Consider the following 22832-nt stretch of genomic DNA (forward strand, 5'->3'; position numbering starts at 1 on the left):
CACACTGTGTGTATGACATGTGGGACTATATACTAATAGTATAGTAAGCAACTATTGTATGAATTGGCTATTAGATTGGCTATAGATGAATTGGAGCTGGTAGTAGGCTGTACTATTAGACTTGCTCTTATACAGGTTTAAATAGCTGGAGGAATCACTATACCGGTTTTACGGTTGTGGGTACGAATTAGTAGATCGAATGTATTTTGGAGGGAGTCAATGTGGACTTTTTACGACTGCTAATCGGCCTGAATGAGGCCCATCTATACAAAGCCCAAGCCCAGAGCTAAAACCCACCAATCGGTGGCCCCACAAGTCGGTGAGAGCAGGGGCTTGCTTTATAAGCCCCTTGGCCTTAAACCCCTCGCTTGCTCGAGCCGCAAAAAACCCTAGCCGCCGTTCCAGCTTGCGGAGAAGAAGCGCGCGAGCCAGCAATCTCGGGCGGCGGCGGCGGCGAGGAGGAGGAAGTAGCCGGAGAGGAGGGAGATGGGGAGCGACACGGAGGCGGAGAAGAAGAAGACGCCCGTGGCGCTGGCGCCCATCGCGAAGCCGCTCGCCGGCAAGAAGCTCTGCAAGCGAACCCTCAAGCTCGTCCGCCGAGGTCCCGAATCATCATCCTTTCCCCGGCTCCGTTTGCGCCTGCTGTTGGTTTCGAACGATTCTGCGGTTTCTTTTTTTTTTACAATTTCTTTCCTTTCGATTTGCAGCGTCTGAGGCCAAATGCTTGAAGCGAGGAGTCAAGGAGGTCGTCAAGAGCATCCGCCGCGGGCAGAAAGGGTGCGTTGGTTTCTTCTTGTGCTATTCATCTCGTTTTTTACTTATCGATTTGTAGTTTAATGGTACAATAGAGCGAGTAGTTTGGCTAAATATACTATGGTTGAAATGTAATTTCAGAGGAACCTTGCTGTTAATCGAATTCTCGATATGAATCCACTATGTTGTTTGTTTCCCACAAGTTCACTTACTTAGTTTTATCGACAAGCTCACTAACCACTTTGTTTATGGCTTTGGTTTGCAGATTGTGCATCATTGCTGGCAACATTTCTCCCATTGATGTGATAACACATGTTCCCATCCTTTGCGAAGAAGCCAACATTCCTTATGTATATGTTCCGTCGAAAGAGGTATTTTTGTAATGCCCTTTAACTTCAGACTTCTCGACATCAATCCCTTGTAATCTATTGGCAGGGAACAGCACAGATAGCCCTAGCAGCAGCATATTTCCCATTGGTTACTTTGTATAGACTAAATGAAACAAGTCATGTTCAATTATAAAAGATGACAATGCTGCAGCCTTTCACATGTTGATTATTGAACGACAATGGGGAATATGCATTTGCTGGTGCTTTACAGTGAGCTACCCTGAGTACGATTAGCTTGAATTTAAACAGTCTTTGTAAAATTAGAGTTATTTCCATGAACACCTAGGAATGAGTGAAGACTCACCTTGTTGCCCATTTGCACATACCATGTACTGAAATTCTTCTTTTCTTTTAAGAATAGAAAACATTATTACCGTAATCACTACATGTAGCACAAGACACCATGTAGGGATTGATAGATAGGAGTTGAGAAGTGTTTTGGATACATGGGATCTCCAAAAACAAACCAACCACCATGAAGGTAGTTAGAAAAGACTTCCATGAGTATTGGATTTACATTCTGACTAGTTTCTAATATGATTATCTACAGTATCGTGAAGTCTTCTTTTAATGCAATAAATATTTGCTCCCTCCGTGCACTGACACCAAGATCCCTGCCTGAGAAGGTCTGGAACAAAATTATTCTGATATCAACCCCAGATTAAAAGCGTGTGTTGCTTCAAGTATCCCCTTGAAAAATACAAATGTTCATTAATTTGATCAATGCAGCTCCTAATAAGACCTGTATTGTCCAATAAAGCCAACATCTTGTGCCACAAATCACCAAAAATGGGAAAGGAATTAAATAATGTAGAAATTTGTAATGCTTTCTGTAATGTTTGCACTGCTATAAGTTAGTGACCGCCAACTATGCTCACGAAGCCAAGGGGTAACTTGAGATACTGATGTTTTTTCCCCTCATTGTGTTAGGATCTCGCAACAGCTGGGACTACCAAGAGGCCTACCTGTTGTGTATTGGTTCTGACCAAGCCAGCCAAGGGCGAGCTTGAGGAAGATGTCAAGGAGAAACTTAAGACGGACTACGATCAAGTTATGTCTGAAGTTGCTGAGGTCACGTCTTCAATGTTCTAAGTTCACACTTGTACTTGTAGCTACAAAATCAGAATCAACATCCACTTCCAGCACACAGCCCTGTTTTGTACTGTGTCAGCATGACATCAACCTGTGGCGGATGTTTTTCGAGTGCCTGTAGGAGACAATAGTTCCTCTGCTAGATTATCTATCGGATGTTGTCTTTTTGGACTAATTGATTCCCTACCTGGATCATATATAATTAGCTCCTCTATAAATCATTTTGTGCGAAACAACCAGATCTTGGCATGTTGCATTTGTTTCTAACAAAAATATGCTGTATTCCTGTATTTGGTGGGCGCGCTCACAGATCATGGATCGATGGGTCGGTCCTGCGCAGGTGCAGCAGCTGAGAGGTGCAGATCAAAGCACTGAATGCAAAATTTGCAGCGTGTTTGATTGGGACTTGTCTAGGACTGCACTGTGACTGAATTTATCCTCTTCTGGCGAGGCTGCTTTGCTTGCTTACGAATTCTTTGTTCTTGTTTGCGTAGTACCTTGTCTTCAGGTGCTTGTCCTTGCAGGAATATGTCCTATTTCGTACGTGCAGGCAGGAAATGGTTCAGATTTTGCATCTGGTCGTGCAAGCTGTCTTTGGATGTGTGATATCGGCAATCTGTCTGATGCATACCTCAGCAATTGCTTCTGACTTTTGTCGTACATCGATACTCTGATGGTATGTCGATACTGGGAACGTATATCGATGCCTGTTCTTGGAAGTTGGCATTGCGAATTGCCAAGTAAATACAGATTCTGAATTCACCTTTTGATTGATTATGAATTTGATTTACTATGCTGGTAAGATCTTCAGTTTGTTTAGTCCGGAAGCCAGTTGTAAGTTTGGTGTGTTATTTGGTATAAACTAGAAAACAAACTCGCCACTTGGCACGCAGCTAGTTTATAGCCTATGCATATTCTTTAGAGCTCATATATAGGAGATTAAAATACTTATATAATTTTTACACAAGTTAAATTAATGCCAATAGAAATTATACTTTCAAAGGGACGTATTAGTGGATTTGAATTTTGTGCTTGTCGAGTTTTTAGACAAATCGCAGTAAGATGGTAATTTATTATTTGTAAATAATTTTGTTGAGTGGAAGCTGCATTATTTAACTTTAACAAATGACTGTGGATTCTATTATGAAAAAAATAAAAGAAAAAAAAAGGTATTTTTCCGGAAAATTGCAATGGTTTCATAAAGTTTTGCATATGATTACTTAGAAATTGCAATATTAGCAAAAAGTATATATTCTAAAAAAAAAATCTTTGTGAGGATTACAAAGTTTGATCCAATATTTTGTACTCTTAGGACAAGATTTTGACCAATAATTACTTTATTAATATATTTATTTAGGTGATAAAAACATAATCATGACTATAAGTATTTTTCAATATCGAAACAATGACGTCAATTTGTGTCAGAAAATTATATCCTCATAGAATAATTCTTGATCAAAGCCTTGTCCCAACGAAGCAAATTAAATATTTCTTATATTTTTCGATGGTTGGAATACATTCAGTTTTCTCTAATTAATATTTTTTTAGTAATATAGGACATCAATGTGGCCAGGATACTTTGCTTTGTTTCAATATCTGGTTCAATCATAATGTATTGTATTTGTCTGAAGATATTTTTAAAATATTTCTACTTCTTTCTTATATATTCATTTCCTCCTTGTCTGTTTGGCCGAAGCGCCCGTAATTGAGCTATACAGCCCAGCTTTGTGCCTAACCAGCGCATGCATCAGGGTACTTTTTCCTTTCTATCTTTTCCTTTTTTGGCGTACTATCCAGAACTCCAGATTAATTGAGAAGCCGAACCAGGCGCGACGATTACTTTATGAGTCGTGCTAAATCAATCGTAAATTACTGCACCACATGTACCAATCAAATGAGGGCGGTTCTGACGGCTTTAGAAGATAAGATATGGAAGATCACTTGCAATTGATCTTTTTACCATTGAAAGTACAATAGAAATTAGTATATAAAAATGCTGGCAATGTTAAAATCAATTCTGAATCAACCACTCTCTTTGAATAAAAATGTTACTCTTACTAGATTCGACAAATTTACATTTTTCTATAGCTCCATTGTTTGTTCTACGTCTTATTAGACGCAGCTAATTTTGATGTTTTTTTAATCGTAGTTTGTTTTCAACATTGGCTTTTGAGCCGCTAAAAGTACATATGTAAAAAAGTTTTACCCATAAATTAACTTTTGTCGCTAATATACGTTAGCTTATCCTATCTTACTATAAAATCATATCTTACTATAAAGTTGATGTTCACTAACTCTTAAAGCTTAACATGCAAGTATGCCACATCATTACTCACTAGCAATTATTATCTAGAGTTTTTAATATCATTCAAAAATGACATTCATTTATAATTTTGTCATATTTTCAGGACTCAATATGCAAGTAATATCAAATCATTATCCCCATATCATTTTTATATTATTTAAACATGTACATCTACCATTCCTACAAAGTATGGCATCTGTTAATCCACATATCCCACAGCAAAACACGAGATATAAACTAGTGTTTTAAGGGTGTGTTTAGTTCACGCCAAAATTGGAAGTTTGGTTGAAATTGGAACGATGTGACGAAAAAGTTGGAAGTTTGTGTGTGTAGGAAAGTTTTGATGTGATGCAAAAGTTGAAAGTTTGAAGAAAAAGTTTGGAACTAAACTCGGCCTAAAATGAGTGGAACCATTTGTCAAATAAGGACAAGTAACTCCGAAAGGAAAATTTTAGGTTCTGATTCTAGAAGAGGAATACAAGAAAGTAATCATATTCGGTCAACTGTTGCAAAAAGTGGCCTACAATAAACTAAAAGCGAGAAATCTAATATTGAATTATTTGAGGCCTTTGGTGGGGGGAATGGATTCTTTGATTTTGTGTAGTTTGCAGTTGAGTCACTGATTACTCACTTTGATATGGCCCACATGTCAACGCAACTGCAAATTGCACAAAGTCAAGGAAGCTGGTCCCTTTGGTAGTGAAAGAATAAGATTTTGGAACAAAGCAAAAGTTAAGGGTTTCTGTAGGATTTGAATCATATGGATAGAATTCCTTTTTAGAGCCCTTTGAAACAATGAATAAGTTAAGGTCTCATGTTTTTCTCTTTTAGTGTCATGTATGCCATGGAAATAGCTATTTGGAGCTTTCATGTGTTTCCTTTGTCTCTAGGAACCTCTCTCAGAAAAAAAAAAGGTTTTGTAGGAATACACAGCTACACAAGGTGCAACATTCTACTACTCTCATTATTCTAAAATATAACAATCTAGTTCCATATTAGACACATTATAATATTACGAATCTAGACAGATAATACTATGTTGTTATATTTTGGGACGAGGATTATGTTTTTTTTTCTATTTCTATGTTTTTGAAATATTGTGTTACAAAAGAGTCCTTAAGTTAGCTGCCTCTAAACTTTACTAAAGAACCCTTTGAAAAGCATAAGTTTACTATGAGAATTGAGCTATTTCCTTTACGGTCCATCCATATTATTCTGTGATTCTGAGACAACTGACAAATCACAATAGCTACAGGCACTTTGGTTAAAAAAAAAATTCCAGTCCTTTTTTTTAAAAGATGAACTTGACCTTGACCTTGCAGAATCAAATTCGGCGAGCTCGCATAGAGAGAATAATAATTAAAAAAGAAAAGCAAAACCACCAACTCAAGTGTAGAGCATCTGGACAAATTAATCATTATATGCTTCACAAGAACTGAACATATTTTGCAGTACTAGTGCTTCACAAGAACTGAACAAATTAATCATTATATGCTTCACAAGAACTGAACATATTTTGCTTCACAAGAACTGAACATATATTGCTGGACAGAGGGAGTATGAAGATATCAAATTTTACTATTCCCTCCGTTTCATATTATACGGAGGGAGTACCAAGATATCAAATTTTACTATTCCCTCCGTTTTATAAAAAAAGTCGTTTTACTTTTTTTTCCTAGTCAAACTTTAAGTTTGACCAAATTTATATAAAATGTATTTGTATTTTCAACACAAAACAAACATATTATCAAAATATATTCAATGTTGAATGAAACTAACTTGATATATTATTAAATTTTTCTATAAACTTTGCCAAACTTAATAAAATTTGATTAGATAAAAAGTCAAACGACTTGTGATATGAAACAGATGGAGTACTTATTTGAGGCAGGCACAGCACAGGCAGTCCTCTCCTCTTCCACCCAAAGAAAGAGCTCACCTTGATTACCCTTACCCTCCTCCCACTAATCACGCTAATTTGCTAGCTCGACTCCTAGCTACCTTCATCAGCAATGGAGGCGCCTTTCTTCTTCTTCCTCCTCCTCCTAGTCTCCTCCTCCCCTTCCACCGCCCGCCTCTCCGCCTATGGCGTCAACACCGAAGGCCAGTTGGCGATTGTCTCTGCTCCAATTCTTGCATTTGGTTTGGTATGAGCTTTGCCTGTGCTGAATTAGTGATTAGTGGTGGTGAATTGGTGGTGATTTGCAGTGCGAGCTCTGATCGAGATCAAGAACCTGCTCGAGGACCCCCATGGCGTGCTCAAGAGCTGGGATCAGAACTCCGTCGATCCCTGCAGCTGGGCCTTGATCACCTGCTCCCCGGACTCCCTCGTCACTACCCTGTAATTAAGCACCAATTAAGCAAAGCAAAGCAAGCAATACATAGTTACATATTGTTGGCGCCGGCATCCTCTCATCTGCTGCTTGTCTGAATATTATCTGAATATTTTTCAGGGAAGCTCCAGGCCAGCATCTCTCTGGCCTGCTCGCGCCAAGCATCGGCGACCTGACCAATCTTGAGACTATGTGAGTAGTGTTTCTTCCTCACATCAGTCCATGGATGTGCATTGGCACTATAGCCTTGTCATGACCAGTTTTTGTTTGAGTTGAAACTGATTTTTTTTTCCTTTTTTTGATCTTTTGATGGTGCAGTCTCCTGCAGAACAACAACATAAGTGGGCCAATCCCAGCAGAGATTGGCAAGCTGGCAAACCTCAAGAGACTTGATCTCTCCAGCAACCAATTCCATGGTGAAATCCCCTGCTCTGTGGGCCACCTCAAGAGCCTCCAGTACTTGTGAGTGCAGCTCCACAGTGCAAACTGCAAACTGCAAAGCCTTTGAATGCTGCCTGCTCCCCTTTTTAGACAATTTTCAAGCACTGCTGCACTGTTCATAATGATTTGGAATTATGTACCGAGGTGGTTTTTTTTTCCCTCGAGTGGATGCTCTTCTCGTTTCTTCCACATCGAAATATTTATATTTTTTTTATAAAAAAGCAAAATAAATCATCATGTGATATATCACTTTTAAAACATATAAGTTCAAATTCAACACATATAAATTTAAATGAATATAACAAATCAAACGCTTAGCTAATATATAATTTTTTAATTTTTTCAACATTTAGTTCTTATATATATTTATATTTTTAAAACAAGATTCATAACTATTTAAATGGCATGCATGAAACTAGGGATATCATCTTAACAGAGAAATTGACTTTACCATATACTATTTTGTATACATAGTTATAGTTGTTTCTTTGTTGCCATGCTAAGTTGGGAGCCTGTCCATCTATTGCTCTCTTGTAACTTTGATCAGGAGACTGAACAACAACACCCTGTCTGGTCCAATTCCTTCTGCATCAGCTAACCTGTCGCACCTTGTTTTCCTGTGAGTAAATTCGTCACCAGTTTCCCCTGCTGTTGCTTTGGTTTGTTGTAATTAATCAGTTTGCTTTGTCTCGCTCTGCACTTGGTGATTCAGAGATTTGTCTTACAACAACCTGAGTGGTCCGATACCGGCATCATTGGCAAGAAGATACAAGTAAGTTTGCAGTTTCAAGTTCATCCTTTGGAACAAAAAAAAAATGAACTTTTTTATTTTATTCAGTGTTGTTCAACAATTGCATGGTTTCTCTTCTCTTGCAGCGTAGTGGGGAATCCCCTCATCTGCGAGCAAGATTGCTACAGGATGGCGCCGATGGCGATGTTCCATTAGATCAAGAAGATTTTACTGTTCCGTCTGTTCTTCAAATGCTGCTTACTGAAAGAGCAAATGGAGAACGCCGTCTCTAAATAATTACTACCTCTATCCTTTAATATTTGACGTTGGTTAGCTCAATTTCGAACTAAGCAACGTCAAACATTAAAAAACATAAAAAAAATGTGGGACTACTTACTATTTGATGTTGCTTTTATTAGTTTGATGTAAGCTCCTAGAGTGAGCTTACTTTGAAATGTACTATTATGTAACACTACTCAATAAAGAGTCTTTCTGGACTAATGATTGCCTGTACCTTGGATTATATAATTAGCACCTCCTGTACAACCCGTTTTGTGCTCTGTGGGAACCTACCAGATCTTGGAACGTTGCATTTGTTTCCTGGCCAAAACATGCTGAATTACTGTATCTGGGTGTTGCACCCAGCAGCTAGCTGAGAAAAAGGTGAACAGATGGAAAAGAAAAGGCAAAAAACACTGAATGCGAGATCGGCAGGCAGCGTGTATGATTGGGACATGTCAAGGGCTGCACAGTGGCTGAATTTTATCCTCTTCTGGCGAGGCTTGCTTCGCTTGCTTACGAGCTGTTTTGTTCTTGTTTGCCTTGTCGTCAGGTGCAGGAATATGTCCCGAATTCGTACGTGAAGGCAGGAAATTGCTGGTTCGGATTTCACAGCTGGTTTGTAAGTTTGTCCAAGCTGTCTTTGGATATCGGGATGTCGCCGGCTGTCTGTCTGTCTGATGCATATACTCTCCTACCTCAGCAATGGCTTCTGAATCCCTCTGAATTCTGATGGTCTGGCCAAATCTCTGCATGACTGCATCGATACTGGCAAGGTTTATCGATGCCTGTGCTTGGAAGTTTGCAGTGAGTATATTGGAAGCGCTTATATATATATGTGAAAATCGCAAATATATTTTCTGAAGAATTCTCATCATTTCATCTACAACGAACTATAAGCCGTAACGCTTAATAGCGAAAAAAAATTCTGAATAAATCTTTTATAAGTGTGTTCTTAGCGACTTCAAAACCGATACTGAAAATATTACGATAGAAGAATGAAAATTAACTCTATAATTATGTTTTAAAACTTAAATTTTTGGTAGCAGCTGATAAGCTAGAGAGCAAACGGTAGATTCCGTCAGTTGTAAGTCTGGTGTGTTGGTGTGAATACTGAATACATCTTGCTGTGATTTTTTTTTACCATGAGCAATTCTACGGTCCTTGAGGAGTAAATTTTGGTACCTCATGGTTCCTTATAGTACCTAGGTAACATGATGTACCAAATTTACAATAGAAAAAATGGTACTTCATGGTGCCTCCTCGAGGACTGTAAAATTACTCTTTTACCATAGTTTGAAAGTTTAGCATAGTTAGCATTAAAAAAGGTGAAATTTCATTTGCCACTGTTGCAACCGTATGATCTCTTTGGCTATCGAAAATTTACACTTCTCTCCTTTATGACTATTCTATTAGTGTGTGTTTTTGTTTTGCCATCACCATCTAGTCCAAGGAAATTGACCATTAAGTTTGGCACTAAAAGCATAGTAAAAAAAACCAGACTGGTCATTCGAACCACTCGAGCACCTGGTTCACCGGGTCATCAGTCCTACCGCCAGTTCGTCCGGTCCAAGTGCTGAACCAGAAGAGGTTTATTTATCATGCATGACGGAGCTCGTGGCTCCTCACCGGGAGACCGCACAGGCCCCCCTTTGCCGGTTCGGCCGGGGGCTTAGGGTGAAATCTCAAGCTCTCTCGGTATGTGGAAAGATCGCCAGCTAGGAAGAAACGCGAGACACGGGCGATGTATACAGGTTCGGGCCGCTGAAAAGCGTAATACCCTACTCCTGTGTTTTGGTGGATCTGTGTATGAAGGAACTACAAAGTGTGAGCCGACCTCTCCCTCGTTCTAGGCTCTGAATCTGGAAAGAATCAACCAACCCACTTCTCTATGGGCAAGGTCCTCCTTTTATACTTCAAGGGGATACCACATGCACCCCTCCCTTTCCAAACTGGACTTTTCTTCTTTTCATAAATGGACGGAGATTTGCACGGTCGTCCTCCGAACATCCTCCTGACGGGACGGCACATACCTACCTCCACTTCTGCCTGAGGCGGGCACGTCGTGGGAAGGTGGCTGTGTACTGACGACATGAGCAGTGTCAGACCGGTCACAAATCGGTCATTCTTGTCCACCACACGTCGGCTCAGCAACGTGCATGTTTGCCCTTCTTCAAACAACATCTTGCTTGTAATGGTTAGGATGAAGCCTGGCATATATCGATCGGGGCTAACGTGTCATCTCTGGGATGTAACACGCTAGCTCCAGCCGGGGACGAGTGCCTAGAAGCTCTCGTCTAGACAGGATGGGGCGAAGCATGCGTCTGACCGCCTGTCGCCACCTAACCCGCGATTTGACCGGTCTGTGACTGGTCACAGACCGGATAATCGAGTGCACTGCACTGCACTTCGTGCGGCGTGACACGCTTAGCCGAGGCGCAATAAATGCGGTTAGGTGAGCCCTGCTGTGCTCACCTAACCCATACACGTGGAGTAGAAAACGCGAGGGGTCGGGGCGCCTCGGCCCTCGGGGGCGAGGCTGGAGTCACCCGACCCCCCCCTCGGGGAAATCAGGAGGAGGGCGGACACCTCACCCTCGGGCCCGACGTCCCCGAAGGTGCCAGGCCACGTGGGCGATTGTGTCTGCCTCAAGCCTCTAGTCACGATACTCCCGGTCCCATATCACCGACAGTAGCCCCCGGCGTTATGCCAGGGCGATCGCCCTTCTCAAGGGAAGCGGTCGGGCGTGACGCCACTCCTAAAGCTTGGTGACAGGTGGGACCGGTCTCCATGGTTGGGCAAAAACCCAACGGTCTCAAACCATGCACACCGGTAATGGTAATTTGGCTGTCAATAATGGGGCGGTCTCTTCAAGACTGCCACATCACCTGAGCGGCGCACGAATCTGGGCGAGCCGATTTGCCTCGCCTGGAGATACGGTAATGTCGCTTCGGTCGGCGAGCGTAATTAACGCGCGCACGATACGATCTATCTCGACTGCCGCAACCGCATATCCATCTCACGCGCCGCAAGCGGGCGAATGGGATTAGTGGAAGCGTGGGCGCGAGAAACGAGGGGGCGAAATAATGGGTGCGAGAAACGAGGAGCCGGGCACAGCGTTGGCAAGGGTATAAAGGCACTGAGGATGGGATTTGTCTCCTTCCTTTCGCCATCATTTCCCTTGCCTTCGCCGCTTGCGTCCTAACTCCTTCTTCCCCGCGCCCTTCTTTCGCCACACGCGCTCGCTCTTCATCTTCTCTTCGTCCGGCGCCATGGCACGGGGCTCCGCACTGCTTGATGGTAGCGTGCTGCCGCCTTCTCGCATTGTGAGCGAGAAGCAGGCCGGGTTGCCGCGCCGCTTCATGCCGGAATCTGCCACTGGCCGTGAGATAGTAATGCTGGGTGAGGGACGCCCGGCGCCAGACTACCCGGGGCGGTCCGTCTTCTTTCTCCCCTTCGCAATGGCAGGGCTGGTTCCGCCATTTTCTTCTTTCTTCATGGATGTCCTGGAGTTCTACGATCTCCAGATGGCGCACCTTACCCCCAACGCAGTGATGACATTGGGCATCTTCGCACACCTGTGCGAGATGTTCATTGGGGTGCGCCCATCTCTCCGGCTGTTCCAGTGGTTCTTTACCGTGCAGTCGGTATCGCCACCGTCAGTGGTCGGCGGCTGCTATTTCCTGCCGCGGGGGCCGGTGTTGAACCGCTACATCCCCTGCGTCCTCCGTAAAAAGTGGGATGACTGGAAGAGCGACTGGTTCTACACCCCCCTCGCCGACGAAGCGCATCTCCGACTCCCGAGCCAGCCCCCGGCGCAGGCCTCCAGCTGGCGGGCGCCGGTAGATCTGGGGGATGGCTATGACGCCGTCCTCGACCGCCTCGCGGGCCTGCGATCCCAGGGGCTCACCGGGGCCATGGTGTACGGCGACTACCTCCGTCGTCGGATTGCGCCGCTCCAGCGGCGCGCTCGGGCCGCCTGGGAGTACACCGGGTCCGAAGACTACATGCGGACCCACCAGGGAGTCAGATGGGATTGGGCCCCCGAGGACTTCAAGATACTGGTCCAACGGGTGCTAAATCTCAACTCCGTGGAGGCGTCCCTCATCCCCCACGGTATCCTCCCCCTCTGCAGCGACCCAGATCGCGCCTCCATCTTGACCATTATGACGGCGGTCGGGGCCTCAGAGGAGCAGGCTCCTAAGGGCCATGACGGCGCAGGTGGGAGCCGCCGGGGGGATCAATCTACCCCCGGAGGGGGTCGTGCTTCTGGGCCCCGCGTCGGGGGCTCGGGGAGCAACCGCCCTACCGACGCCCGGGGGAAGAGGAAACTGGGAGGAACACCTCCCCCATCTCCTCCCCGAGGGGGCGGGGCGGTGCGTGCCAGCAGCAGGCGCCCGGAGGGGGCCGCGCCAACATCGCAGCCCGAGGGGGAGCGCAAGAAGAAGCGGCTGCGCAAGATGGGGGAGACAGAACCATCCCGGGGAAAACTAATTTCCCCTCCAAGGTGGTCATTTAACCGACCCCCTCGCAGGTTCGTCCCACGCTCATTGCGACCGTCTTTTCTTCTATCCCAAAAGCAAGTTTTCTCTTACCCATCTTGTTTGCCTTCTGGTTTTTCTTTCTGCTTCAGTGATATCCCATCGCGTTCCTCCCACCATCCCAAGTCCGGCCAGTCCGAGGCCGAAGATCCGGCGGCCGCAGAGGCACGGAGGCGGGAATCTGACCGGCGAGAGGCCGCAGACCGCCTACGGGAAGCTGAAGAGGCCGCCCGGGAAGCCGCCCGGGCTCGCCAGGCTGAGGATACCGCTCGGGAGGAGGCCGCCCGGGCCCGCCAAGCCGAGGAAGCCGCTCGGGAGGAGGCCGCCCGGGCTGAGGCGATGGCGGCTTCCGAGGCAGTTCACGACGAGGCCGCGGACGCCTCGCTTGGGCCCACCCCTTCGGGCGACGCCCAGGACCAAACAGGTCCGGGGGTGGCCCGTGATGAGGCCGGCGCGTCCATTGGCGGGCCGAGCCGCGCGGCGTCTTCTTCAAGGCAGCTCTTCCCCTCGTCTTCTGTCGCCCCGCTGAGCGCCGAGCCCCTTCTGCAGGCCTTGGCCGCCGCAAACACCGCGGTGCTAGATGGGTTCAGCGCCCAAGTGGAGGCCCTGCAGGCGGAGCGTGCGGAGCTCGACGCCGCATGGGCGCGTGTCGAGGAGGGGCGGCGCTCGGTGGAGGCCATGGTAGAAGCGGGCCGCAAGGCTCACCGCCGGCACGTCTCAGATCTTGAGGCCCGCAAGACGGCACTGGCGGAGATCGCTCGAGAGGTGGAGGAGGAGCGGGGGGCTGCCCTCATCGCCACCACTGTGATGATCGAGGCGCAGGACTCCCTCCGCCTTCAGCACGGGAACTGGGAGGCGGAGCTGAAGAAAAAGCTCGACGCCGCCCAGGGGGTTCTTGATGCCGCCGCTGCCCGAGAGCAGCGAGCGACGGAGACCGAAGCGGCGCTCCGGCGGCGTGAAGAGGCCCTCGAGGCGCGCGCCATGGCGCTGGAGGAGCGCGCCTGCGTCGCGGAGAAAGTCCTGGCGGACCGCGAGGCCGCCGTCACCTCCCGAGAGGCAACGCTGGCGGCGCACGAGTCTGCCTGCGCCGAAGAGGAGTCCGCACTCCGCCTCCGCGAAGACGCGCTTGCCGAGCGGGAGCGAGCTCTCGAAGAGGTCGAGGCCGAAGCGCAACGGTTGGCGGACTCCCTGTCCCTCCGTGAGGCAGCGCTGACGGAGCAGGCCCGCCGCAATTTGGAATCCGTCCGCGCCGAGAGAGCCGCACTGGAGCAGCGGGCTGCCGATCTCGAGGCGCGGGAAAAAGAGCTGGACGCGAGGGCGTGCATCGGCGGGGCGGCTGCGGGCGAAAGCGACTTAGCCGCCCGCCTCGCAGATGCCGAACACACCGTCGCCGACATGCAGCGCGCGCTAGACTCATCCGCCGGGGAAGCCGAGGCCCTCCGTTTGGCGGGCGAGATAGGGCCCGGCATGCTTTGGGATGCAGTCTCCCGCCTGGATCGCGCCGGTCGGCAAGCGGGCCTCTGGAAAGGCCAGTCAATGACACACCCCACCAACCTGGAAGGCCTCGCTCCGCACCTCACGAAGATGGCCTGGGCTCTCCAACAACTCCCCGAGGAGCTCGAGAAGACCATCAAGTCATCCTCGAGGGACCTCGCCCAAGGAGCGGTTGAACTCGTACTAGCGAGTTACCAGGCCAGGGACCCCAACTTCTCTCCATGGGTGGCGCTGGAAGAGTTCCCTCCCGGGACCGAGGACGACGCGCGCGCGCGGGTCCGGGATGCCGCCGACCACATCGTCCACAGTTTCGAGGGGTCGGCCCCTCGGCTCGCGTTCGCCCCCAACTCCGACGAGGAGGGCGATGCCAGCGGTGCAGACGATCGTGACGACGAGGCCGGCGACCCGGGCGCATCGGACTGAGCCCCCAGGCCCCCTCCAGACTCCAGTTTTTTCTTTTTCTTTCTTCTAAGGCCTTCATGCCTCTTTTTTGTATAAATCAACTTATAATCTGCAATAAAAAATGATGAAAAAATTCTTTGTGTTAATTTTATTTTGCTATGCGAATGAGATGAGGATGATCTGTGCCGTGATCCTCTTTTTGTGTCTTAGCTTGATTTAAGGGCTCGTGCCCAAGTCCCAGTCCTCTAATGGCTCGGGTCGGGGCTAGTGCCTGGGGAGATCCACATGTCGAGACTGGCCAGGCCGGGAACGTGGTGACCGAGGGTTATGGGTGACCCGATTGTGGGTTTTTGCCGATTCCCCCCCGGAGTTCACCACGCCCCGGGGCACAGCTCGGTTCTGGGCCCCGTTTGGCGATTTTAGCTGACCGAACCGAGCCCCCGAGGGCAAGGCTGAGCACGAGTGACCTTATTTCAAGTCAAGATTCTTCAAAAGGAAAAAACGGCACAGACACAACCTTTAGGAAATTGAAACTGCTTTTATTGAAATGCTGAAATAAGAGAAATAAGAATGTGCATGCGTGGTAGCCCCCGGCCAACCCTGCACGCCCGAGGGGGGTGCGGGGTTGGCCCGAGCCAAAACCTGACACTCGACCCCCCCCTCAGGGGTAGAAGCGACGAAGGTGTTCGATGTTCCACGGGTTAGGCAGCTCAGTGCCGTCGCCCGTGGCCAGCCGTATGGAGCCCGGCCGGGGGACACCGATCACTCGATACGGACCCTCCCACATTGGTGAGAGCTTGCTCAATCCAGCACGCGTTTGGACGCGGCGTAAGACGAGGTCGTCGACGCAGAGTGATCAGGCCCGGACGTGGCGTTGATGGTAGCGCCGCAGGCTCTGCTGGTAGCGTGCGGCTCGGAGGGCCGCACGCCGCCTTCGTTCTTCCAAGTAGTCGAGGTCATCTCTGCGAAGCTGATCTTGATCAGCCTCGCAGTACATGGTGGCCCGAGGAGACCTCAGGGTGAGCTCGGATGGGAGAACCGCTTCTGCGCCGTAGACGAGGAAGAAAGGCGTTTCCCCGGTTGCTCGGCTTGGTGTGGTTCGGTTCGCCCAGAGCACCGCTGGCAACTCCTCGATCCATGAATCGCCGTGCTTCTTGAGAATGTTGAAGGTCTTGGTTTTAAGGCCTTTGAGGATTTCTGCATTGGCGCGCTCCACTTGACCATTGCTTCTGGGGTGGGCAGGTGAGGCGAAGCAGAGCTTGATGCCCATGTCTTCGCAGTAGTCGCCGAAGAGTTCACTAGTGAATTGGGTGCCGTTATCCGTAATAATACGGTTAGGCACTCCAAACCGGGCCGTGATGCCCTTAATGAATTTAAGTGCGGAGTGCTTATCGATCTTGATGACCGGATAAGCCTCGGGCCACTTGGTGAACTTGTCGATCGCGACATACAGGTACTCAAACCCGCCCGGGGCCCGCCTAAACGGTCCCAGGATATCGAGCCCCCAGACAGCAAATGGCCATGAAAGTGGTATGGTCTGCAGTGCCTGGGCCGGCTGATGGATTTGCTTGGCGTGGAACTGACACGCTCTGCATCGCCGAACCAGGTCGACCGCGTCATTGAGGGCAGTCGGCCAATAGAATCCTTGACGAAAGGCCTTGCCAACCAGGGTGCGCGAGGCAGAATGGGCTCCGCACTCGCCTTCATGGATATCGGCAAGAAGCTCAACGCCTTGTTCCCGAGGAATGCACTTCAGGAGGATTCCGTTAGCCGCGCGCCGATAGAGGGTCCCTTCTACCAGCACGTAGCGTTTGGAAATGCGTTGGACGCGTTCACTCCCTTCACGGTCCTCAGGTAGAGTCTTATCTGTGAGGTATGCTTGGATCTCAGAGATCCAAGCAATCAATCTAAGGGAGCTTGGAGCGCTCCCTTCGGGTCCCGAGGCCTGGACTCCGACGGGCCTCGGGGGCCGGTCAGGCGCATCCGTCTCCCCTAAGGGGTCGGGTCGCGCCGACGGCTGGGTAAGCCTTTCTTCAAAGGCGCCCGGTGGGGTCTGGGCTCGCGAGGACGCGAGCCGTGAGAGTTCGTCGGCAACCATGTTATCCCGTCTGGGTACATGCCGAAGCTCTATCCCGTCAAAATGGCGCTCCATACGCCGCACTTGGCGTACGTAAGCGTCCATCTGTGGGTCAGAGCACCGGTACTCCTTACAGACCTGGTTAACGACCAGCTGGGAGTCGCCTAACACCAAGAGGCGGCGGATCCCCAGTCCAGCTGCCACTCTGAGTCCGGCAAGGAGTCCCTCGTACTCTGCCATATTATTAGTCGCTCGAAAGTCGAGACGGACCAAGTATCTGAGGACGTCTCCGTTCGGAGAGGTCAACATGACCCCCGCACCGGCGCCCTGGAGAGACAGAGAACCGTCGAACTGCATCACCCAGTGGGCGGTGTGAGGCAGCTGAGAGGGGTCCGTGCTGGCCTCGGGGATTGAGACGGTCTCTGGAGCCGGGGTCCACTCTGCCACAAAATCGGCGAGGGCCTGGCTCTTGATAGCGTGGCGTGGTTCAAAGTGCAGATCGAACTCAGAAAGCTCGATTGCCCATTTTACCACTCGTCCTGTACCCTCTCGATTATGCAAGATTTGACCGAGGGGGTAAGACGTAACCACAGTGACCCGATGCGCCTGGAAATAATGGCGCAGTTTCCTCGAGGCCATCAGAATAGCGTAAAGCATCTTCTGGGCCTGAGGGTATCGGGTCTTGGCGTCCCGGAGGGCCTCGCTAACAAAGTAGACAGGCCGCTGCACCCTTCGGTGGGGCCGATTCCCTTCGCTAAGGGCCATATCCCCGGGGCGTTCCTCGTCCAAGTGGCCCCTCGGGGCGCACTCGTCTTCTGTGCCGATGACCTCGGGGTCGGAGGACGACAGGGGCGGCCTTCCCACAGTGGCCTCGGGGCCGTCCTGGGGGTCGGGGGCTCCTGGCGTCGTCGGACAAGCGGGCAAAGGGCCAACTCTGGTCGTCAGGGGCCTTAGGCCACCGTTCGGCTCGGGGGCCTCTTCTCCCTGCTCCTTCCCGGGTCGAATCGGTACAGGGTTAGCCTCGGGGTCAGAGGGCGATAGGTGCAGCCTTCCCGCAGTGGCCTCGGGGCCTTCCTGAGGGTCGGGGGCGCCCAGCACCATCTGACGAGCGGGGAGAGGGCCGACTCCGGTCGCCAGGGGCCTTAGGCCACCGTTCGGCTCGGGGGCCTCTCCTCCCTGCTCGCTCCCGGGCCAAGTCAGCACAGGGTGGGGGTGCGCGGAATGAGGATTGCCCTCATCGCGCTCCACAACCAACGCTGCACTAACCACTTGGGGGGTCGCCGCTAAGTAGAGTAGTAGGGGCTCATTTGGCCCCGGGGCGACTAGAACTGGGGGAGAGCTGAGATATGCCTTCAACTGAGTGAGGGCACGTTCAGCTTCCTCCGTCCAAGTAAACGGCCCCGAGCGCTTGAGGAGCTTAAATAAGGGTAGCGCCTTCTCTCCCAGCCTCGATATGAAACGACTTAGGGCGGCAATGCAACCGGTGACGCATTGCACATCCCTAAGTTTGCTAGGGGGGCGCATCCGCTCTATAGCTCGTATCTTCTCGGGGTTGGCCTCGATGCCTCGGGCAGAGACCAAGAACCCGAGAAGCTTGCCCGCAGGTACACCAAACACGCACTTATCGGGGTTCAGTTTTATGCGGGCGGAGCGGAGATTTCCAAAAGTTTCCGCTAGATCTAAGAGTAAAGTCTCTTGGTTGCGCGTCTTTACAACCAAGTCATCGACATAAGCCTCAACATTACGCCCTATTTGGCTACCCAAAGAAATTCGAGTAGTACGTTGAAAAGTAGGACCTGCATTCTTTAACCCAAAGGGCATTGTCGTATAACAATAAGTTCCTATGGGAGTAATGAACGCAGTTTTTTCCTCATCTTCCCTAGCCATGCGAATCTGATGGTAACCAGAATATGCATCTAGAAAACACAAAAGGTCGCACCCCGCTGTGGAGTCGACAATCTGATCTATGCGAGGCAAGGGGTAAGGATCCTTAGGACATGCCTTGTTAAGGTCGGTGTAGTCGATGCACATCCGAAGCTTGCCGTTCGCCTTGGGAACGACCACCGGGTTCGCCAGCCACTCCGGGTGGATGACCTCGCGGATGAATCCGGCCTCCAGAAGTCGCGCCACCTCCTCGCGGATGAAGGCTTGACGTTCCGGGGCCTGGCGCCGCACTTTCTGCCGGACCGGCCTTGCGCCCGGTCGCACGGCGAGACGGTGCTCAATCACCTCCCTGGGGACCCCGGGCATATCCGCCGGTCTCCATGCGAAGACGTCAGCGTTTGCCCGCAGGAAGGAGACGAGCGCGTCTTCCTATTTGCCATCCAGAAGACCACCGATCCGTGTGGTCTTGGATGGGCCGTCGCCCAGGGCAACCTCCTTGACCGGGACCTCGGCGCATGTGACAATCCGCTGCCTCGGGGCGGTGGGGGCGGAGGTGCCAGGCCTCTCGTCACCACCCTCGGGCTTGGACGCAGCAGCGAGGTGGTCCGCGCGCTGCTCCATGCAAGCGAGCGCGACTTTCAGGTCGCCATGGACAGAGATGGGGCCACCGGGGCCCGGCATCTTCATCTGGAGGTAGGCGTAGTGGACCGCCGCCATGAACTTCACCAACGCGGGCCTCCCCAGGACCGCGTTGTAGGGCAGACTGAGGTCCGCCACATCGAAGTTCACCCGCTCCGTGCGGAAGTTGGCTGATCCACCAAAGGTGACCGGTAGGTCGATGTGACCCAACGGCCATGTGTGCCCCGGCGTCACACCGATAATCGGTTGGGACGGCTGGAGCACCATCCCCGGGGCCTTGATGGCATCAAAAGCTGCGGGGGAAATGATGTTGAGGGCCGCTCCCCCATCTATGAGGACACGCCCCAACTTCACGTTGCAGATGGTGGGGGAAACCACCATCGCAATCTGCCCTCCCCGGGCGACGCACGGTGGGTGGTCGGTCCGGTCGAAAGTGAGGGCAACCTCCGACCACCGCGCCCGGCGCGTCGCCTCATGAGTAGGGGCCGCGGCCAGAAGCTCTCGCTTCATGGCCTTGAGGCTCCGGCGAGAGACGTGAGCACACGCTCCCCCATCGACAGTGGCAATGGTGGCCCCAGGTTCTTGGAAACCTAGGTCATTATCGCCATCATCGATGTCCTCGGCGGGGGCCTTCTGCTTGGCCTCACTTCGCCGACGGCCGGAAGGAACCGCCGGGGACTTGCCTTCCCGGCGCTCCTGCCTCCTCTCCTCCTCCCACTTCCTTGTCCGCTCAGCCAAGCTTTTGACTGCGCGACAGTCCGCAAGGTCATGGAGGGAGGTGTTGTGGACGGTGCACCACTTGCCGGTAGGGCGCTCCCTGCTGGGAACGCTGGCCTCCTTCTTTTTGTCGCTCGCAGGCCTCCCCTTTCGGGTGGCCCGTGAAGTGCCCTCGACGGCGAGGACATGACCCTCGTCGTCGGAACGGACTGACCTCTTCTTCCTCCTCCTGTCACGCCGCCCTGACTGAGCGGCGGATCCGGGGGCGGCCGAAGCTGCCACTCCGGAACCGGAGGGGTTCCAAGTCCAGGCCTCCTCCTTGCGAGCCACTCGGTCCGCGAGCTGAAAAAGCTCTGCGGTAGTCTGGGGCTCTTTGGAGGCGATCTTTTCGAGCATGCGGTTGTGCCGCACACCCCCCCTGAACGCGTAGATTACTGCGTGTGCAGGGATGCATGGTATGGTATTGCGGACTTGACAAAACCGCTGAATGTACGATCGAAGCGACTCATCGTCCCTTCGCTGTACAGCGTGCAAGTCCGCTTCCTCAACGGGGCGCGGATACGTGCCTTGGAAGTTCATGGTGAACTGCTGGCACAAATCCTCCCAGGAGTGGACAGACGCGGGTGGCAAGTTCATTAGCCAACCCCGTGCTTGCCCCTTCAGGGCCATGGGAAAGAAATTCGCCATGACCCTGTCGTCACCCCCGGCGGCCTCAATCCCGGTCGTGTAGACCTGGAGAAACTCGGCGGGGTTGACGCTGCCATCATATTTTTCGGCGATGGCGGGCCGGAACCTTGGGGGCCAACGGACATTCCGAAGACTCGCCACGAAGGCTCTACAGCCAACACCACCAACCGGGGGCACGGAGGGCTGATTCCCACGTCCATGTCGAGGTGACACTCTGGACGAAGAGGCGCCCTCCGTTGCGCGGGGAGTACGCCGGCTATTACGCCGGCGCTCGATGTCGAGGCGGGCATCCGGCTCTCCATGCTGATCCTCCCGAGTCGGAGGTGCCGACGAGGGAGTGGCAGCCGAATGGTGTGCAACAGCCGCCGCTCGCCGCGCCCTCCGTCTTGACGACACGGAGCCGGTAGTGGCGGCGCCGGAGGTCTTGGTGGTGGCGGACCGTCCACCAGCACCCAGGCGCTGCTGTGCCGTCATGACCAAGTTGGCCACGTCGTCCAGCCATCGCTGGGCTGGAGACTCCGGGTCAGGGACGACGGGCGGGTGACGTAGGAGCGCGCCAACAGCCTGAAGCGCGCCCTGAGGCGTGCTGCCGTTGCCGTAGACGAGGAGGCGACGCTCCCCATCTCGCCGTTCTCCTGCACCACCCGCGACTGGCGATGCTGCGGATTTTTCGACCCTCTCGAGCGCCTCCCCCTGCTTAGGATCTTGGTGTGGAGGAGGTGGGGGAGTACGAGCTCGACGGCGTGGGTTTGGCTCCCCGTCGTCGCCGCTCGCACTCGGAGAGAGGTCGTGCACCTTTGCTTGCTCGGCCATTAGGCTGAACAAGAAAAACTTGGCGCACACGGAGGAGTACGAGAGCTCAGAAAACACACACTGAGCCCCCTACCTGGCGCGCCAGATGACGGAGCTCGTGGCTCCTCACCGGGAGACCGCACAGGCCCCCCTTTGCCGGTTCGGCCGGGGGCTTAGGGTGAAATCTCAAGCTCTCTCGGTATGTGGAAAGATCGCCAGCTAGGAAGAAACGCGAGACACGGGCGATGTATACAGGTTCGGGCCGCTGAAAAGCGTAATACCCTACTCCTGTGTTTTGGTGGATCTGTGTATGAAGGAACTACAAAGTGTGAGCCGACCTCTCCCTCGTTCTAGGCTCTGAATCTGGAAAGAATCAACCAACCCACTTCTCTATGGGCAAGGTCCTCCTTTTATACTTCAAGGGGATACCACATGCACCCCTCCCTTTCCAAACTGGACTTTTCTTCTTTTCATAAATGGACGGAGATTTGCACGGTCGTCCTCCGAACATCCTCCTGACGGGACGGCACATACCTACCTCCACTTCTGCCTGAGGCGGGCACGTCGTGGGAAGGTGGCTGTGTACTGACGACATGAGCAGTGTCAGACCGGTCACAAATCGGTCATTCTTGTCCACCACACGTCGGCTCAGCAACGTGCATGTTTGCCCTTCTTCAAACAACATCTTGCTTGTAATGGTTAGGATGAAGCCTGGCATATATCGATCGGGGCTAACGTGTCATCTCTGGGATGTAACACGCTAGCTCCAGCCGGGGACGAGTGCCTAGAAGCTCTCGTCTAGACAGGATGGGGCGAAGCATGCGTCTGACCGCCTGTCGCCACCTAACCCGCGATTTGACCGGTCTGTGACTGGTCACAGACCGGATAATCGAGTGCACTGCACTGCACTTCGTGCGGCGTGACACGCTTAGCCGAGGCGCAATAAATGCGGTTAGGTGAGCCCTGCTGTGCTCACCTAACCCATACACGTGGAGTAGAAAACGCGAGGGGTCGGGGCGCCTCGGCCCTCGGGGGCGAGGCTGGAGTCACCCGACCCCCCCCCTCGGGGAAATCAGGAGGAGGGCGGACACCTCACCCTCGGGCCCGACGTCCCCGAAGGTGCCAGGCCACGTGGGCGATTGTGTCTGCCTTAAGCCTCTAGTCACGATACTCCCGGTCCCATATCACCGACAATGCATATATCCCCTTTTTGGCATGAGCAAGCTAGCTGGTTGGTAGCGGTGCTTGGTTCGGTTCACACGATTCGCAGCAGTCAA

General features: G+C 51.5%; 2 protein-coding genes across 3 annotated transcripts; both read left to right on the forward strand.

Moving 5' to 3' along the window:
• Positions 1–374: 374 nt before the first annotated feature.
• Positions 375–2470, forward strand: LOC4340741 (H/ACA ribonucleoprotein complex subunit 2-like protein). Its single transcript, XM_015785990.3, has 4 exons — positions 375–601; positions 708–777; positions 1019–1124; positions 2073–2470. The coding sequence occupies exons 1-4, from the start codon at positions 487–489 to the stop codon at positions 2232–2234; spliced, it is 453 nt and encodes a 150-aa protein (XP_015641476.1). The 5' UTR covers positions 375–486; the 3' UTR covers positions 2235–2470.
• Positions 2471–6369: 3899 nt separating this feature from the next.
• On the forward strand, positions 6370–8544 carry LOC4340742 (LRR receptor kinase SERL2-like). Of its 2 annotated transcripts, none has more exons than XR_010741900.1 (7): positions 6370–6642; positions 6748–6880; positions 6993–7064; positions 7191–7334; positions 7818–7932; positions 8026–8085; positions 8190–8494. XR_010741900.1 is itself a non-coding variant. In XM_015788425.3 (7 exons), exons 1-7 carry the CDS (start codon positions 6552–6554, stop codon positions 8257–8259), a joined length of 642 nt encoding a protein of 213 aa, XP_015643911.1. In that variant the 5' UTR covers positions 6370–6551; the 3' UTR covers positions 8260–8544. The 2 variants fall into 2 exon arrangements, 1 of the variants encoding a protein (XP_015643911.1); XM_015788425.3 differs by having other exon boundaries at positions 7861–7932; positions 8190–8544.
• The last annotated feature ends 14288 nt before the right edge of the window (positions 8545–22832 follow it).

The sequence above is a fragment of the Oryza sativa genome, chromosome 6 (assembly GCF_034140825.1).
Source record: "Oryza sativa Japonica Group chromosome 6, ASM3414082v1".
NCBI classification, from domain to species: Eukaryota; Viridiplantae; Streptophyta; class Magnoliopsida; order Poales; family Poaceae; genus Oryza; species Oryza sativa.

Excerpts from the sequence above, each read along its gene's own strand:
- LOC4340741 (XM_015785990.3), top strand. The coding sequence starts at position 487 with ATGGGGAGCGACACGGAGGCGGAGAAGAAGAAGACGCCCGTGGCGCTG. Across the intron at positions 602-707 it reads CCTCAAGCTCGTCCGCCGAG|CGTCTGAGGCCAAATGCTTG; the intron begins GTCCCGAATCAT and ends TTCGATTTGCAG. Across the intron at positions 778-1,018 it reads ATCCGCCGCGGGCAGAAAGG|ATTGTGCATCATTGCTGGCA; the intron begins GTGCGTTGGTTT and ends TTTGGTTTGCAG.
- LOC4340742 (XM_015788425.3), top strand. The coding sequence starts at position 6,552 with ATGGAGGCGCCTTTCTTCTTCTTCCTCCTCCTCCTAGTCTCCTCCTCC. Across the intron at positions 6,881-6,992 it reads GACTCCCTCGTCACTACCCT|GGAAGCTCCAGGCCAGCATC; the intron begins GTAATTAAGCAC and ends AATATTTTTCAG. Across the intron at positions 8,086-8,189 it reads TCATTGGCAAGAAGATACAA|CGTAGTGGGGAATCCCCTCA; the intron begins GTAAGTTTGCAG and ends CTTCTCTTGCAG.